Source organism: Elephantulus edwardii, unplaced genomic scaffold (assembly GCF_000299155.1).
Source record: "Elephantulus edwardii isolate Elephantulus edwardi_28Jun2011 unplaced genomic scaffold, EleEdw1.0 scaffold00284, whole genome shotgun sequence".
In the NCBI taxonomy this organism is placed as follows: Eukaryota; Metazoa; Chordata; class Mammalia; order Macroscelidea; family Macroscelididae; genus Elephantulus; species Elephantulus edwardii.
Window position 1 is genome coordinate 1,718,348 of NW_006400034.1, and position 18,648 is coordinate 1,736,995.

An 18,648-nucleotide genomic window follows, 5' to 3' on the forward strand; every position below is an offset into this window, starting at 1 on the left:
TCCCATGCAGCATAATTCATTGTCCAGTGTTGTGCTGAGCCAGAGCAGAGAGTGAGACGAAGGAGGAGAAAAATCAGCAAGACCAGTGTTAACCGTAGCTAACGTGTTCATAGTTTCTTCAGCATAAATATTTTTGCATTGATTGGTAGATTATTTTTGTTTTAAAGAAAAAGGTTTTAACCTCTTTTACTTGGTCTTCCAATCCTTCAATTATTTCTGGAGTAAAATATCCCTTTATGAAAAAAAATTCCCTTTATCTTTATTGGTAAAACTTTTTTACCATCTGCTAATCTTCTCATTAAAGCTTTGGGGGATTATGCCACTTAACTAGCTGTTTAATCACATTGTCTAGTTTACATGGCATTGACGTAGCTTTTTTAATAATAGTGAGAAAACACATAAAACAACACTTAACATTCCACCTAAAATCGTTTTTCTTTGAGCATCATTTTATTTAAGAGCTCTTCACATGAAAATACAATTGATCTTGTATTTCTTTTGACTCCACCCTAACCGTTTGCAGCTGAGGCAAGTGACTCACTCATTGTAGGAATTGATTAGTGAATAAGCAGGGCGCACCTCTGTGGTCAAACTCGTGTACGCTGCGCATTTCAGACTAGTAAATAAATATAAGCAAGTCAATGTGTACAATGGCTTACTGGTTAATTCACTCCTGTGTCACATTCATCATGGCTTTGCTTAATAATGTCCTGTGCTGCCACCAACGGTGCCATAAATGATCCTTGCCCTCTCTTATGCATTTTCCCATTATGATGCCTGTTTTTGGAGAGATTTGCCCATTAATCTTCAACTTCACTTCCACCCAGATGACTCTGAGTTACTTCATCTGAGAAGCTGTCCCTAAGCTACCCACTTTTAGGTAATCTTAGCCTACTCTACTCTGAATCCACACCTGTCTTAAGGATTTAACATGGATCTTGGAGGGTATGTGGGTGGTACAAATCTTAAAATGCCAGTTGCTAACAGAAAGAAAGACTTGAATATGTGCTTCCGGAAAAATCATACAGGAGTCGAGGAGAGTTGTGTTCTAAATGGATGAGCGATGGTGGTAAGTTTTCTGGGATGGTTAACTTTCTCACCTGCTAGCTTGCCCAATCCTTACACACCACTCTTGTTTTCTCTATGGGCTGGCTGGTTTCATTATCTATTTCTTTTTCTTTTAGGGTTTTATAGCACGATGATCCATGTGTGAGTGACATCTCACTCTCTCTTGGTTCTCATGGTTATCTACGAGAACAAGTCTTTTGTTAGTTCTATCTTCCTCATACCCCTTGTAAAGTAAGATAGTAAAATGCAGTAACTTAACAGAATGTCTACGAATTGAAGACTAAAAAAAGGCTGCAATGTCAAAGATGCTAAGAGCCAGCAAAGGTCATGCCAGTAGGAACTTGCCAATTTATCCTCAGGGCAGCATCTCAGAATTTTGTTATGACTATTTTTTTATTTGCATTTAAAGGAAAAAAGGGAAATAGTGAAACACCTGGTACCAAGGAAGAGCAAACAGAGAAGATACAAGATGCCTGGTTGACATAGACGTGTCCAGTTAGCTCTCTGTCTCTAGATAACATGGACCAAAGTCTTGTGCTTACAATGCCTCCTTCTTCTGGGATCACATCAAATAGATGAGAATGGCTATAGACATGCTTTCCTGTACTATGCTGATGGAGAAATGAAAATCAGAGACATCTAACTCCTTGGGGCATGTGCAGGACCGGGATCTAAGCCTTGGACATAACTGTGATAGAGCTTTGGGAACTAGGACAGGGAGAAAAAGAATCCCTCCTCCTACATTCTAGGTACCAGCTGCCTTGTTAGGAACTCACATGAACAATAATTACTTTTCCTTAGAGACCTATGACTCTGATTCACTGGGGACAACAGAACTCTCATAGTAACTGTTAGTGTCTTCTCAAAAAGAGAACTGTGTTGGATCCAGAAGCGCATAGAAAGAAATTGTTCTTCAGCATCTGCTATACTAGTCTGGCACTAAACAAAACTCACATTTAGCAGGTCACGGACACAGTGTAAGAGGAGAGAATCCTTGGCAGATGAAACTGGCAAAGTTCTAGAAGATCCTATAGTATTGGGACAGACATTCAGACAGTTAGGGCCTTATTGAGCCCATGTTTTGCTATTCTGAGGAGTGTGTAGGAGAAAGGAGAACATTGAAGTTTCAGGGCATTAAGTGACTTGCTCATTGGCGTGACAGAACAGGTAAGGGAAGACTACAAGAACCACTTAGATATCCTGATGCCCAGTCAGGATTTTCTTCTTCACGTCTTCATAGTGCTTTCTTAGGTGCTAAAATGGAAAAGTATTTTAACAGACAAAGGAACAACAAACAATGGACAAAGAGAGAACAAGATTGGCCAGGTAAAGGGTGAAGGGTAATTCAGGGCAGCAAACTGGTCTAGTCCCCTTAGTTCATGGTCAGTTCATGACCACCAGCCCCGATTTCTCTTCTTGATCATCTCTGCCAGCGGATTAGTCCGACACTGGCCTAGCTGCCAAAGCTTCATGCTGAGAAGTTGATCAAATAGCTTCTCGGCGTTGCTGCACTGATATTCTGCCAAATGACTTTCCATCCATTAGTTTGAAAGACTCCGCCAGTCTGTAGATATTAATAGACTGAACTGCCAGTATTTATGTTTGCTTACTTAATGGTGAGCCTTTCCTGATTAGAGGCTGCTGGAAGAGCCACGCGATGCATGTAAAATTCGGTTGTGAAATAAGTACTCTTGTGTACACTTTGTTCCTAAAGGCAGGGTCACAATTAAGGAGCAACGCAGACTTGGGCGGGTTACAGAAATTCTTTCTGTCTTAGTTTCCTCATTTGTAAATGGAGGATAATAAAAAAAAAAATCTACTTCCCAGAGTGCTTATGAAGATGAGGGAATGAATAGACGAATCTTCTGCAATAGAATCTGCAGCCTGGTGCATGCTGTCTCTGTGTTTTCTAGGAGTCCCTGGGTGGTGCAAACAGTTACACATCTGAATGCTAGTTGAAGGATTGGTAATTTGAACTCACCCAGTGGCGTCTGGAAAGACAGACCTGAAGAATTACTTCTCAAAAAGGTCTTAAAACCGCCATGGATATAATGACGATTTTTTAAAAAAGGCATTAAACAAAAACCACCATGGAGTACAATTTTCCTCTTGTATACATGTGGTCATTACTAGTCAGAAGAGATTTGCTGGCAACAAGCAACAGTGTGTGTGTGTGTGAGAGAGAGAGAGAGAGAAAGAGAGAGAAGTCATTAAGTACAATGTTGCTGCTGCTTATATCTGTTCTTGATAAACTAAACTTCTCTAATTAAGACAGCAACTTTCTGCTAAGTAAACAAGTAGGCAGAGAATTCAAGCATCTTTTATTGCCATTGAGTTCTTAAAGGCCAATTAAAGTTATTTTTTAATTTTCTTGAAAAAAAAATGAAGTTGAATACTCAAACACTTGGACAGATCTTTTCTGTTTGCAAGGTACTTCATATCTTATTTGATAACATTATTTGTTCAATGAGATCCTGCCCGTCCTTCTACGTGCTGAGATCTAAGTCTGGTACAGTGAATGTGTCCCCCTGGAACAAAGCTGTACTGGAAGCGGGCTCAGAAGAGGCTTCTCAGAGAGTGAGCTTTCTGAAGTGAGGTTTGAGGGAACTAGGAGAGTCCTAGAGACGGGAAAGATAATGTTTAATAGCACAAGGGCATGGGTAACACAGAGATGTGGAAGAAAACAGGGGCAATTAGAAAAACTACAGATAATTGATTGTGGCTGATGAGAGGAGAATCCCTACATAGCAAAGTGCTTGAATGCTAAGGAAAGGTTGGTGGTTTGAGTGGACTGAGGGGAGCCTTGGAGGAAATTCCTGGAGATTGACTTTAGAAAAACCAGCCTTTGAGATCCTGCTGGGCACAATTTTATTTTCTGATACATGTATGATTATCACAAATAAGAATTGTCTTTACAACTTTTTTTCCTTTTAAAGAAGTGTAACTATGAGAGATGCGGTTGTGGGTGTGAGGATCAAATTAGAAAGAAGCATGAGGAAGGAAGCAGGGGAGACCTCATGTTGGACTATTTTTCAGCACATCAACGAGTCTAAGTGATAGTCTACTGCTGCCGGTGTGACGTGGTGTAATGTCTAATAAGGACGTGAAGCTTGACAAATGAAGATTATTTGCACTGGAGTGGAGAAGCAAGAATTGACAAAAAGAAAGTCTGAAGATAGAGAGAGATTAGCTGCATGGGTGTTGTTTTAATCCAGGCTAGAGATGAAGAGACTTTGAAGTAAGGGAGGAGTTGTTATCTTGGAAAGGTCGGTAGATGGCACAAAACATTTGTGATTGGCTGCTAACCTATAGGTTGGTAGTTCAAACCCAGTGGCACCCCCAGAAGAAATGTCAGTGAATGGCTTCCATAGTTATTACAGTCAAGAAATTCAATGGGGCATCCTATTCGAACTCCCTGGTTGCCCACCATGTGTTATGATCTCAAACCCTGTTGAAATAATATAAAAATTTTGACTCAGAATGTTTACCTGACTTACAAGGAGTGGTTAGCATTAGAGATGGGAAAACAAGGATTTGTTTTATAAAAGTGCTTACCTGTATCAGTTTTTCTTGACATATGTTATGACAATTCTATATCACAGCTGTCCACATTCTCTCATGAGTAGGAACTCTGGTGAATCATTTGAGAAGGCTCCCATAGACTCTGATGTATTTTATCCACAGTACTTGCTCAATAAATGAGAATTCAAAATACAGTTCATTTCAGTTTATGACTTCCTAATTCCCTTCTCATCCTAGTTCTGTCATATACCATCAGCTTAATGGCAAAGAAGAACCTCTCCTTAGTGAATGAATTCCTCCTCATCGCATTCACAGAGTGTCCTGAAAGGGAACTCCCTCTCTTCCTTCTCTTTCTGTTTATCTATCTCATCACCTTGTTGGGGAACTTGGGGATGATCACCCTGATTCGCATGGATCGTCGACTTCATACCCCAATGTACTTCTTTCTGAGTCATCTCTCTTTCATGGACATCTGTTATTCATCTGTCACTGTTCCTCAGATGCTGGCCGTGTTGTTGGAACACGGGGCACTTTTGTCCCTCACACGCTGTGCTGCCCAGTTCTTCCTGTTCACATTCTTTGGCTCCATTGACTGCTACCTCCTGGCCCTCATGGCCTATGACCGCTACGTGGCTGTGTGTCAACCCTTGCTTTATGCCACCATCATGACGCAGAAGATCTGTCTGGGTTTTGTGGCCGGGGCTTACATTGCTGGTCTCCTCAGTGCTTTCGTGCGCACTGTCTCAGCTTTCTCTCTCTCCTTCTGTGGAACCAACGAGATTGACTTCATTTTTTGTGACCTTCCACCTCTCTTAAAACTGACCTGTGGGGACAGCTACACTCAAGAAGTGGTAATTATTGTGTTTGCCATTTTTGTCATCCCTGCTTGCATGGCGATGATCTTGGTGTCCTATTTGTTCATCATAGTGGCCATTATGAAGATCCCCTCAGCTGGTGGTCAGCTCAAAACCTTCTCCACCTGTGCTTCTCACCTCACCACAGTCTCCCTCTTCTTTGGCACGCTCATCTTCATGTATCTGAGAGACAACTCTAACCAGTCCTCAGAAGAGGACCGAGTGGTGTCTGTGTTCTACACAACAGTGATCCCTATGTTGAACCCCTTTATCTACAGCCTGAGGAACAAGGAAGTCAAGGAGGCCCTGAAGAAAATCACCAGTAGAGTCAAGTCGTCTTAACTTTTGAGAATCCTTTCTTTGGTGGTGCCAGAATTTTGAGTGTTCATTTCTTACAGCACACTCAATATTCCAAGAAATATGCCATCATCTGAACATAAAAGAGAACCAACTTTTAGCTTCGGAGAGAGGAAGAAAAAAGAGGAGGCAGCCTAAGATTGGCATGAAAGCCAAGACTCTCAGGAAAAGTGACAACAGGATCTGAAATGAAATCCTATGCTAACTGGATGCTGTGTATCTCACCAGCTTGTGACTATACAAGATTGTATTTTTTTACAAAGTTTTGTATAAAATATTTGTATCATGTGGAAAAGTAGAATGTGATAGGCAGTGAACCCTCTCTACTCTATCCCTAGATTTTATATTGCTAATATTTTGTTATATTTTACTTTATCATCTGTATATAACCATGTTCCTTCAAGCCACCTGTGCTTTTTGTTTGTTTTTTTTTTAAGTTGTAAAGAAAAGGATATCTTCCCCCGGTAAAAATTTGTGTTTTATTAATATATGTTGTGGTCACACTTTCCTTTGTTCACATTGTGTTTCTATATGATCATTCCCATACATTGTATTTTATAAAATTAAACTCTATTGATCTATGCCCACTATTACCCCATTTTTTTTCAGGTCCCCACTAGATCTTTCCTAATTCCTGTACCCTCTCCCTCTGCCCACCAAACTCTGCAACTGTATTGTGGGTGGGGTGGGTGGGAGCCACCTAATTCTTCGTAGCATTTTAAGGTGAGTGGTAGACACCAACATTAATATCCTTTATTTACACACATACCAGAATGTATATTATCAAGTAGAAATCAAGATTTAGATTTCCTTTTTAAAAATTATCAAATTATGACAATCTGAACCATCCTTCTGCCCTGTTTCAGAAAGCTGACCCTGATCAAGGTATTCTATGTCCCTGTCTAGTAGTTTCCATGGATGAAAAGCACAAGGACACATGTATCAGTTGCTGTCACCACTGAAATGTGCCCTGTTCTCAGTTCTTTCCTCTTTGTTTCTGTGCCTTTTTGCCTGAGAATTCACTTGGTGAAATAATTCCTTCTGCTGTAATAGTATTTTCAATTTCTGTGTCGTTGTTGGTGATCCTCCATGTTCTTAAAGCTTTTGTCCTCAGTGATGCAGAGAATTGCTGTTTTCTAAGCAGGGTTAGGAGGTGGGGGTTTCCTTGCTATACTTGGCTTAAAGCGTCACAAAGTCCATTTGTTCTTGATGTCTGATTTTGATAAGGATAGGTGTGTCAGAGACAGAGAGATTGGCTCAGGGTAGAACAGGGTCCACGTTTATTGTGTATAGGGTCGCTCTAAGTCTCAAGCAAATTGACAGCACATAACAATAACATTATTAGTTTATAAAATATAACTGAAAAGGCACAATTAGCCAAAGAGAAACTAAATGATTAAGACCTCTTAAAATCCTTAAATGCACGGATAGATTTCTCCAAAAGAGTAAAAGAGAATCTATGGAGTGGGGGAAATGTTTGGCAATAATGTAATCTCTGAAATTTATAGAAAACTCAAATATCTGAACAAGAAAAAGACAAGCAATACAACCGATCTTCGAATTTTTGAACAGCTCTGTTTGTGTGGTTGAGAATACATACAACAAAACATATATCAATTCAACCGTTTCTACAGTGACATTGATTACTGAGTTATTCAACCATTTTCTAAGTTGTTCTTTCTCCAGTGCCACCAAGGTGCTCAGGCCTAGTTTATTTGTTTTTGGTCAAACATTCTTTTAGGTCTGAGAGCACTGGTCTGTGCATTGCTGTACAGAGGTAACTTCTGGTTGCTGTGATGCTGAACACTGTGACACTGATGTGTCAGATGTGATAATGGTTACCCATGGTGGACAGTGTTTGGTGGAGCTCCCTGACTAAAACAGGCTTGGAAGCAGGAGTGGCATCTATTTTTGAAATAGCTTGCCTCTGGAAACCCTATGATCCTGGAGAAACGATGAAAATTATACAAGTATTTGGGTCTTTTGTTCATAGGCTCGCTATGAGTCCTCGATGATTTGATGGCACTTAACAACAACAACAACAGTTAGTAAGTAGTTTATGTTTCACTTGTGTGGTGGGAGAAGTTCAGGAGTAGTTAGAAAGCTGGAATCAGCCATTTGACTTTCTCTCTCAATTAAAAAGCCTCTGTTTCCTGTGAATAACAGAGTAACACATGGAAGAGTTATTTATTCTCTTAAAATTTTCCGGAAGGCTGGGATTACACAATGAACTGAAAGGGAGTACTACAAGAATAAATTTCCAGGTTTAAGGAGAAAATTTAATGTCTCTGTCTGATGAAATTGTAAGCAGACAATGAAAGGCTTCTATTCAAGTGTCCTTCAAGTCCCAATGATGTATGTGGGATTCTGTGCCCTTTTAAATATGTAAATAGAATCTGGGAAAAGAACAAAATTACTTTTAAGTATAAGGAAAAAAGATAATATTTAGTAATTTTTGGCAATAGTTGGCAATAAAAGAGTTACCTGTTTATAAATAATGTTAGTATTTTTTTAAATCTTGTTCTACCTTGTATTGTTAGTTGTTGTTAGGTGCTGTTGAGTCAAGTATGACCCATAGCAACACTATGAACAACAGACCTGACACCTGTCCTGTCCTGTGCCATCCTCACACTTCCTGCCACATTAGAGCCCATTGTGGCAGTCTACCTGCTTGAGGGTCTTCCTCTCCTTTGCTGAACCTTCACCTGTCCCAGTATCAAGTCTGTCTCTAAGGAATAGCCCCTCATAACAACATATCCAAAGCATGTAGGAAGAAGCCTCATCATTTTTGCCTCCAAATAGCACTCTGGTTACATCCTCTCCAAGACATTTGTCTCTTTTGACTGTCCATGGGATGTTCAGTGCTCTTTTCTAGCACCACAGCTCAAAGGCATCGATTATTTTTCTGTCATCTGTATTCATTGTCCAGCTCTCAGATGCATAGCAATTGACTGGAAAGATTTTGGTCTGAATCAGACATACCTTCGTCCTCAAACTGACACAATCACTCCTCAACAATCTCTGTAATCTCTAACTGAAGACTTTTCCAATGCAGTATGTCTCCTGGTTTCCTGACTTCTAGTACCAAGGGTGTTAATTGTGGATCCAAGTAAGATGAAGTTGTTGACAGTTTTACTCTTTTTGATGTCTTCAGGTCCAGTGGTAAGACAATGTCTTCTTAACATTGAGACATAATCTGTATTGAAGGCTATATTCTTTGATCTTCTGCAACAAGTGCTTCTAGTCCTTCTCATGTTCAGCAACAAGCTTGTGTCATTTGCAGGGTACAGGTGATTGATGTATCCCCTTCCAATCTTGATGTCACATTCCTCTTTATAGAGTTCAGTTTCTGAAATAATTTTGTCAACATACAGATTGAATTGGTGTGGAGAGAGAATACAATCCTGAAGTACTCCCTTCTTAATTCCTTCTTAATTTTAAAACCTGAAGTAGTGTTTCCTTGCTCTGTTTGCACAACAGCCTTCGAGTCTAGGTATAAGTTTCACATGAGAACAGTTATTTACCCTGGGATTCACATTCTTCTCAGTGTTAGCCATAACTTATGATTGACACGCTCAAATGCCTTTAAATAGTCAATAAAGTGTACATAGACATTCTTCTGGTATTCTTTGCTTTCAGCCAGAATCCACCTGACATCAGCAATGAATATCGCTTGAATACCACTGCTTGAACTTCTGACAGTTCCCTGTTTATACCCTTTTCTAGCCATTTTTGAATGATTGTCAGCAGTATTTGCTTGCTTGTAATATTAGTGATAACAGTTCAATTGTTTCTATACTCAGTTGGAACACCCTTCTTGAGAATGGGAACAAATATAGACCTCTTCCAATCCATCGACCAGACAACTGTCCTCTGAATTTCTTGGCATGTCAAAAGAAGAGCCACAAAATTATGAAAATGAACTAACAAAGAAAGAAAGAACAGGAGTTCCCAGCAGGGGACCCACAGATGCAGGTCTTCATGTCCGTGACTCCCTAAAAATATAAGCGAAACAACACTGAGAAGATAAACTTTACTTTTTGATATTCATGGTTAAAGAAAACCAAGGCCCGGAATCGCTATCTCTCAGAAAGTTTGGTACTGTGACTTAATATCTAACAGGAAAAGAAAATGTCCAAGAAAGACCCTCTTGGACATCTAATTCAATAAGGACATGACAAATAGAACAACCTACCTGGACCTGGCCTGGTCTTACCTCCTCAAAGCAGGTTCTTTCTGATAGATGTGGCAGAGCAAGATCACTATTGCTTATTGATCCAAGCTGCAGGGTCTCAGCCACTGAACATACTTCTCAGTCTAAAGGAATAACCTTTCTTAAAGGCATTCTGAGGTTCCCATCTGGCAGCAGGCTGCTTTCATTTTGCCCCTCCTCACCCCTTTCCCAGTAGGAGCAATTGCTTATTAAGGAGAAGCTCGACTGACAGAGACTCGAAGGAGCCTCATCTACAATGAGTCATCAGAAGATGTTGTTTCTTGGAATGATTCTCCTTTGCTGCTTGGCACTTGGTCAGTGGCCGAGCCTCTTCGCAGGAGCTGCATTGATTGTCTAAGCAGCCTCCTTCTTAGGTGCTGGAGTTCTGCAGGCTGTGTATATGCCTTGTATGAAAATGAGGTTCTGTGGTCAAATCCTTTTGGGAAATGGCAGGGTAGAGAAAGTTGACGAGATTTCTTAATTATAGGGCCTTATAGATCTTTCGATATGCTGATATACAATATAATTTTCCATTTGCAGGGGATGGTGTATGCAGCAATTTCCAAGCTTATGAGAACAGTAAGCCTATTTACCTTCTTGGAACATCTAACCTTAGCCACCTGGGGAAATGCAAGACTTTATAAGAGAGGAAATCTCTTTGGTTGTAGATCTTCCATTTTTCTGTATTGTAATTCTTTGGGGGCTGAAAAAAAAATGCTAGTACCTGCCTCCTACACTGAGATGTCCTGAATTAAAGGGTACCGGATATAATCTGGGCCCTGAAGATTTAAAAATTCCCAAGCGATTCTCATGTGCAGCAACACGGGAGAACAATGGCTCTGAAAGCTCTCCCCTTGTGTCATATTCCAAGTAGGTTTAGTCAACAGGGCGCTGACTTAAATTCAGATCGTTCTTTTGCCATAAAATAGCTATGTGTTCCTCTCTGTGTCTAGGTCTCTATTTATAAAACAGAGATCTGTCCAAACCGTCTTTTGAGGAAGAAGCTTTGAATAAATCATTCTTTCCTTATTTGACTTCAGTTTACACCATAGAGCATAGAGGACAAGAGCTCCTGAGAAGGCCTAGAATGCCTGTTAACAGTGTAGATTCCTGCATCAATGACAGATGGACTGAGCTAGGAGGTCTACGGGTGGGATGCCAGGTTTCACACTTTAAATACATTTTTTTTTTTGTAACTGTGTGTATTATTGTAATTGAATTGTCTTATTGAACTGTATTTCCCATATGAATATTCCTTTCTGGGACTATGACCACAATTATTTTTCTAATTCATGTAAGAAAAAAAGTTGTATACCTGCCATCGATTTACAATAACAACAACTACAACAGCAACATAAAGAGAATTCTGTAGGCCTAGTGGACAGAAAATGATGCTACCAAGCCAAAGGTGGGTGATTTTAATCTGCAGTTCTCAAGCTGTGTTTTAATCATTTTTGATCAAATATTCTTCTAAGTGGTACGGCACCCATCTGTCCAATTGTTGTACAGAGGTAACTTGTGATTGCTGTGAAGCTGAACACTGTGATACTGATGTGTCAAATGCTATAATGGTTACCTATGGTGGGCAGTGTTTGGTGGAGCTTCCCGATTAAAACAAGCTTGGAAGTGGGAGTGGTATCCAATTCTGAAATAGTTTGCCTCCGGAAACCCTATGAACTTGGAGAAAATGATGGAAGTTATACAAGTGTTCAGGTCTTTCATTCATAGGATCACTATGAGTAGCCTACCACTTGACGGCCCTCAAGAACAACAACCACCATTTGAAAATAGCCAAAAAAAATGGCACATAGTTATTGTGTGGTCTAATTCTAGTTGATACCTGCAGGGTTTACCCACATCCACTCTACAGTAATCCCTGTAATGTCTGTGAATATGGCAACATTCTTGTCATTTATCCATCATTCAGAGGCAACGAATAATCATCAAAGTACCCTCTCCTCCATCCTGATTAACCCATCTCCAGAGACCAGGATAGAGCTCAGAATACTGTGTACATTCATCTCCCGTTTTTCATAAGGTCTTATTACTTCTTGTGTTTGGCTCATCTAGCCCATTGTACAATTTGTAGGATATAAAAGACTAGAAAGTCTATGTTTCATTTACTGTTTTTCTAACACATGCATTTGATGTAAGTAATATTATAAAGTGGGAGCAGGATGGGTCGTCTCCTCTTGTGTGATTAACTGCCTCTGAAAACCCTCTCGAGGGTAGACTATGGGTCGACTCTGACTCTATGGTGCACAACAACAACAACTGTATTATAAAAGGTCTTGCAGAACCATAGAGGCAAAAAGCAGGGAACTAACAGCATGAACTCTTCACTGGTGTAGTCTGTAGGGAATTGCACTATTATCTCAAAGGCAGGTTCTCTGTGGTGCCTTGAATCTACCAGTGGCTTCTTCTGAGAAGAAAGGCCATTTCCTCCTAAAATTTGCCAGTTAGTCAAAGGCAGTGTGTTTTACATTGTAATTTGCAAAACTGTAATTGAAGCTTAAAGTATTTAGTGGAAATACATAACATGACTTTGTCACTAATGAGTGAAATATTGCAAAGGGCATACGCTGTGAATCTTTCTGTAAAGGGTGTATGATGTGAACCAGTCTATGAAGGGCGTGTAAAGTGAACCTATCAAAGGTGTAATATGGGAAGCAATCTATGAAGGGTAGATGGGATTTAAGTAAGTAGAAAACTAGAACAGTTCAGAACAGGAAAATGGATAAAATACATTGTGTGGAAAAGGCTTCGAGTGATTCAGTTTACAGGACTAGTAGGTAGGCCAGCTTGACTGGATTAAAAGCTTTGTATTATTGCCATTACTGTGGTAAATATTTGAAGAGTATATCAGACTTGATTCTAGGGGAACTTAAATGTTCAAAGGGAAAAGAAGTTTAAATACAACGTTTAGAAAGGGCAACATTACCTGTTGTGCGTGAATAAGTGAGTAAGTAGGTAGATTAGGTGGCTTTAGTAAAGGCATCTAATGGTTGTTGGTGGAAACGGAATGATAAAAAAAAATCAGAATGATTGTCTTCTTTTCAGGTACATGATTGTGAGGCAAGTCTAAGGTGAGCTTCTTAGAATTTCCCACCAATAGTGAATAAGGGTTCCAGTTTCTCCACAACCTCGCCAGCATTTGTTGTTTGCCGCTCTGTTGAATTTTGCTATTGTTACTGGGGTGAGATGATATCTCATAATTGTTGTGAAATATCTTGTATTTTGGTGATGGGGAACAAAGGCTTGTACTTTCAAAACAGCTCCCTTTTGGGATGAGGTCACAGCTGGTCCAAAATTCCCAACTGAGATACAGAAGAACTTCAAAGACATATATTCCTTTTGGTATATGACATGTAAGAACGAATCCCACCAGACCCTGCTGAGTAATGGCAGGCTATGAAATGGGACTTTGGGATGTTTAAATGAGAACTAAACCTTCAAAGTTATTACACGTCTTGTTAGGAAGTCTTAAGGAGATAATTTACCTCTCCCTGGAGACTCATCTCAGAAGCAGTTAGGGTATGCAGCTTGAGCTGTGAGTATAAGGAGCTCTTGCTGTATAGGGTCTAGCATTGGAGCAGAAGCTTAGGGGAGAAAGATTGATCCCATATCTGTACTATGCTGAGTTGAGTCTGAAAAAATACCAGAAATTCTAGAGGCAGGAGAATACTATTTTATTATGCAAAGAAAGAGAGAGAAAAAACTAAAACCTGAAGCAAACAAAAAGAACAAAATCTCAAATACACTGTGAGCTGATTCTGGCTCACAGTGACCTTGTAAAGCAGATTTGGACCCAACCCCACAGAGTTTGCAAGGGTGTAATCTTTTGAAAAACAGCCTAGGATTACATCTTTCTCTCATGGAGAAGAAGATAAAGGCTCCATAAAGTGACAATAAGGCCTAGAGCAGCTGCAAAGGACCTCAACTCAACCAGGCTGCTGTGACTACAGACTCCAGGCTGCCTTGTCTACTGGGTAGGAACTAAGAGAAGGTAACTGAAGCTCAAAGGAGACAAGTGACTTGCTCAGTGTCACACATATAGAACCTACCTTTTTCTGCATCAGCAGTCTTTTCTCTCTGCCTCTGTATGCAACTCCTTTTAGGTGAAGGACAACAGCCAGCAGGTCACAGACAGAGGCAACACTGAACAAAGAGGGAACGTGCTAGTGAAGTGGAATTCAGGTGAGGACGGTTCATGCCCAGTTCATGGTTCCCTGGTAGAAGTTCTTTTCTTTGCCGTTGCCCCTGATGGATGATTTAATATTGGCTTGGCTACTGCTTGCTGCATGAAGAGTACAAATGTGATCAAATCCCTTCTATATCGCTTGGTTCTAGAGCTCCATCAACCAACAAAACCAAAAAACAAACCCCCCAAAAACAAGAAACTAAGTCCAATCTTGTGGTTATGGAGTTAATTTCAACTCTTGGAGACCTAATGTGTTGTCGAATAGAACTGCTCCATAGATGTTTCTTGCTATACTCTTTACAGAAGCAGATCATAAGTCTTTCTTCCATGGGACTTCTGGGTGGTCTTGAATTGCCAACCCTTAGCCTGCTAAGTATCACTTCAATTGTTTGCATTACCCAAGGACCTCAGAACTCTAGGAAGGACCTTCAAACCCACTAACTCAGATTCCTCAAACAATGCTGAGACGACACTTGCTGGTAGAAATGCTAGCATTCGAGTTTGGCTGCTGCTGGTTGCCAAATGACTGTTTTTTTATGAGGGCCTGTAGAACAACAAAACAATGCTTATGGAGATTTGTTAGATTCTAAGAGGAGTTTATATTTGCTCTTTTGATTCCAAGGTTAATGCTAGTACTTATAAAAAAAAATCCCCCTTAATCAGCCAGCCAACTCTAATTAAGCCAACAGCTGTTAGTTAAATACGCATGTTGTTAGACTTGAGAATAGAAATGTTCCTAGGAGCAGTGAACACTGCTGACTGCCAATGGATTTTATTTTCGACATACATTTTGCTTGTAGAATGTAAATTTTCCCTCCTCAAAAATGCTCAATTAAAATTGTAAATAGCCACCATATATGTGGAGACTCTTCGTTTTCCAAACCACATGTGCATCAATCTTAATCCGCGCATTAACCTATTTTATAAGCAGGGTACAAGTTATGATCTCCTTTTGGCTGAAGACGAACTTGAAGTTCAGAGAGGTTAAGTGCCTCGTGTGAAAGTGAACAGCTAATTGGGGACAGAGCTGCAAACATAAGAGCTGACTTCTAAGTCATAGAATTTCTTGCTCTCCTTTTCACCATAACAGAATTATCCACCACATTGTATCTGGATCAGAGTGAACTGTCTACTCACTGTAAAGATATTTACTTGTGTTTTATTGACTATGTAAATGCGTTTAACTGGGGAGATCATGATAAATTAAGGAGTTAACACTGGAGGAATAGGAATCCCAGAACACCTCCTTGTGCTCGCTCAGAGCCTGGACATAGATCCTGAGGCAGTCATTTGAACAGAACGAAGGGTACAGCGTGGATTCAAATCAGGAAAGGCGTGTCCCAGGATTGTGTCCTTTCACCTAGTTGATTCAGTCTGCATGCTGAGTAAATAGTCCAAGGAGCTGGACTGTGTGAAGGGAGATGTGCCATCGAGGTTGGAGGAAGACTGTAATAATCGTGCTATGCAGATGACACAACCTTGCTTGCTAAAAGTGAAGAGGACTTGAAACTAATCATTTAGGAGTAAAGCTAGTAAATACGGCTTGTCGTATTCAGCCTTCAGTATGGGATACAGTGCAGACTGCAACTTGAGTATAGACAATGCCTTGATAGAAGGAAAACAAAAATCCTCACAACTGGACCAATAAGCAGCAACTTGAAAAGTAAAGAAAAAATCGAAGTTGTTATTGAGGACTTTGTTTTATGCAGATCCACAATCCATGTCCCTGGAACTGGTCGTCAGGGAGACAGATGATGTTTTTTTTATGAGACAAATCTGCTGTAAAAGACTTTTTTGTTTTTTTTAAGTGTTAAAGAGCAAAGAGATCACCTTGGGGACTGACTCAAAGCCACGGTATTTCCAGTCATCTCATATGCATGCAAAAGTTGGACAACAAATAAAGATGACTGGAGAAAAACTAATGCATTGAATTATGGCGTTGGTCTACACTATTGGATACACCGTACATTACCAGAAGAACAGAGAAATCTGCCTTTGAAGAAGTACAGCTGGATTGCTCTTAGAAGGAAGGGAGGAGGATGAGACTTTGCCTCACATACCTCAAACTTGTTAATAGGAGGGAGGGATCAGTTTTTGAAGAAGGGCACCCTGCTTTACAAAGCAGAGGGTCCATAAAAAAAGCGGAAGACCCTCAAGGAGATGGATGGACATTATGGCTATGACACTGACCTAGAACATGGCAATGACTGTGAGGTTGCCGCAGGACCTGATGGTATTTCATTCTGTTGGGTACAGTAGGGCTTTGAATCAGAAGCAACTCAAAGACACTGAAGACTAAGATCTGCTTGTTTATTGCCACCTTAAACTACAAAGTCCTGCTAATATTAAACACATTAGATCTTAAACATTTAATAGAAACTTTATCACCTTGAAATGAAAGAGCCTCTGGGTGGTGTAAATGGGTAAGTGCTCAACTAGTAGCCAAAAGGTTTGGTTATTTGAAGCCACCTTAGCGGTGCCTCAGAAAATAGATCTGGCAATCTGTCCCTACAAGGTCACAACCCTAAAATCACTAGGGAGCAGTTCGACCCTGAACACATGGGATTCTCCAAGATTGGCTTGGAGATTGGCTCATGGCACCCACCACCCTCAAGCTTGAACTGGCTTGAAGCTCTCCCCAAAGGTCCGCTGACGTGGCTCCCGTATTCGCCCTCACAGGTCAGCTGCTGAATGGATGGCCGGCGGAAATGACACGGTCGTGACTGAGTTCTTCCTTGTTGCCTTCACCGAGCATCCGGAGTGGAGGCTTCCTCTCTTCGTGGTCTTTCTGAGTTTCTACCTTTTCACTCTGCTGGGGAACACGGGGATGATGGTCCTGATCCGCAAAGATCGCCGGTTCCACACCCCGATGTACTTCTTCCTCAGCCACCTGTCTTTTGTGGACATTTGCTACTCCTCTGTTATTGTCCCTCAGTTGCTGGTGGTGCTGCTGGAACATGGGGTTCTCATCTCGGAAGCTCGCTGTGCAGCGCAGTTCTTCCTCTTCACCTTCTTTGCCTCCATTGACTGTTACCTCTTGGCCATCATGGCCTATGACCGCTATGTGGCCGTGTGCCAACCCCTGCTTTATGCCACCATCATGACCGAGAAGGACCGTTCAGTCCTTGTGGCCGGTGCTTACGGGGCTGGTTTCTCCAGTGCCTTTATTCGAACAGTCACAGCCTTCACACTTTCCTTCTGCGGAAACAATGAGATCAACTTCATATTCTGCGACCTGCCACCCCTGCTGAAGCTCACATGTGGAGACAGTTACACCCAGGAGCTGGTGATTATTGTGTTTGCCATTTTTGTCATGCCTCTTTGCATATTGGTGATCTTGGTGTCATACTTGCTAATTATCGTGTCCATCATGCAGATCCGATCCCCTGGGGGCCGGACCAAGACCTTTTCTACCTGTGCTTCCCACCTCACTGCTGTTGCTCTCTTCTTCGGCACCCTCATCTTCATGTACCTGCGGGATAACTCAGGACAGTCCTCAGAGGGAGACCGCATGGTGTCCGTGCTCTATACAGTGGTGACCCCCATGTTGAATCCCCTCATCTACAGTCTTCGGAATAAGGAGGTAAAGGAGGCTCTTCTGAAAGCTCTGAACAAGTCAAAAGCTTCTGGAAAGCCCTAGAGCAGCCCTTTGAGAAGGATTTGTTTCTGTAGTTTCCCCGTCTTTTGTGTTTTTCCTCAAATGTCACCTTCATGATGGAGCTGTCCCATCCAACCCTAATGAAAACTGCACTTGAATTATTACTTAATACTTCTCACCAGCAGATTCTTATATAAAATTATCTGATTCTTGCAAATAGAAAGCAAAGTGTAGTCCAGGAAAATTTAACCTATTAGTTTTATTGCTAGTATTCAGCGCCTTGCAAAGCATCTGGAAAATAAAGCTTTCAATAAATATTTATTGTATGAGTGAATTAATCTCAGCTTTTAGTGGCTTAGCCAAACACAGGTTTCAAATGCTATTCCTAAGGGTTCTGAAGCAACAGGTAGAAAAATCAAGACCTTTTTGAGCTCCATTTGTAAGTTCTAACTTCTTGGATTCAAAATGTCTTTATTCGTCAAATGGTGTTGCCTACTTTCCAGGCCCACGGTTTGAGGATTCTGTGCATGAGCTGGTGGGGACCGTATCTGTCTTGTTTACTAGTATCTGCTGAACCCAGAACATGACAAATACTTGATGATTAAATTAAAATTATTTTAGAAATCATGAAGATATCTACAAATGCAATTATTTCTTTACTTCAAAGAGCTTTCCTAAATCCCATAATTTATCCTTTTCCTTATTTTTTTTTTTTTTGTGGATTTGAATGGTTATAATGGCTATCATAAAAATGATGATGAGTTTGACTCCCGGGTTGTTGTTGTTGTTGTTATTGTTATGTACAACAGCCCTAAACTCCGCTCTGTCCTGTGCC

The 18,648-nt window shown here is 40.7% G+C and overlaps 2 protein-coding genes across 2 annotated transcripts; both read left to right on the forward strand.

Annotated features, from left to right (window-relative positions):
• The first annotated feature begins 4,850 nt into the window (after positions 1–4,850).
• Positions 4,851–5,786, forward strand: LOC102847167 (olfactory receptor 9Q1-like). The gene has a single exon (XM_006900417.1). The coding sequence runs from the start codon at positions 4,851–4,853 to the stop codon at positions 5,784–5,786; it is 936 nt and encodes a 311-aa protein (XP_006900479.1).
• An 11,124-nt stretch (positions 5,787–16,910) lies between these two features.
• On the forward strand, positions 16,911–17,855 carry LOC102847564 (olfactory receptor 9Q2-like). The gene has a single exon (XM_006900418.1). The coding sequence runs from the start codon at positions 16,911–16,913 to the stop codon at positions 17,853–17,855; it is 945 nt and encodes a 314-aa protein (XP_006900480.1).
• Positions 17,856–18,648: the final 793 nt, after the last annotated feature.

What these genes read in the sequence shown, in the direction of transcription:
- LOC102847167 (XM_006900417.1), top strand. Translation starts at nt 4,851, where the DNA reads ATGGCAAAGAAGAACCTCTCCTTAGTGAATGAATTCCTCCTCATCGCA.
- LOC102847564 (XM_006900418.1), top strand. Translation starts at nt 16,911, where the DNA reads ATGGCCGGCGGAAATGACACGGTCGTGACTGAGTTCTTCCTTGTTGCC.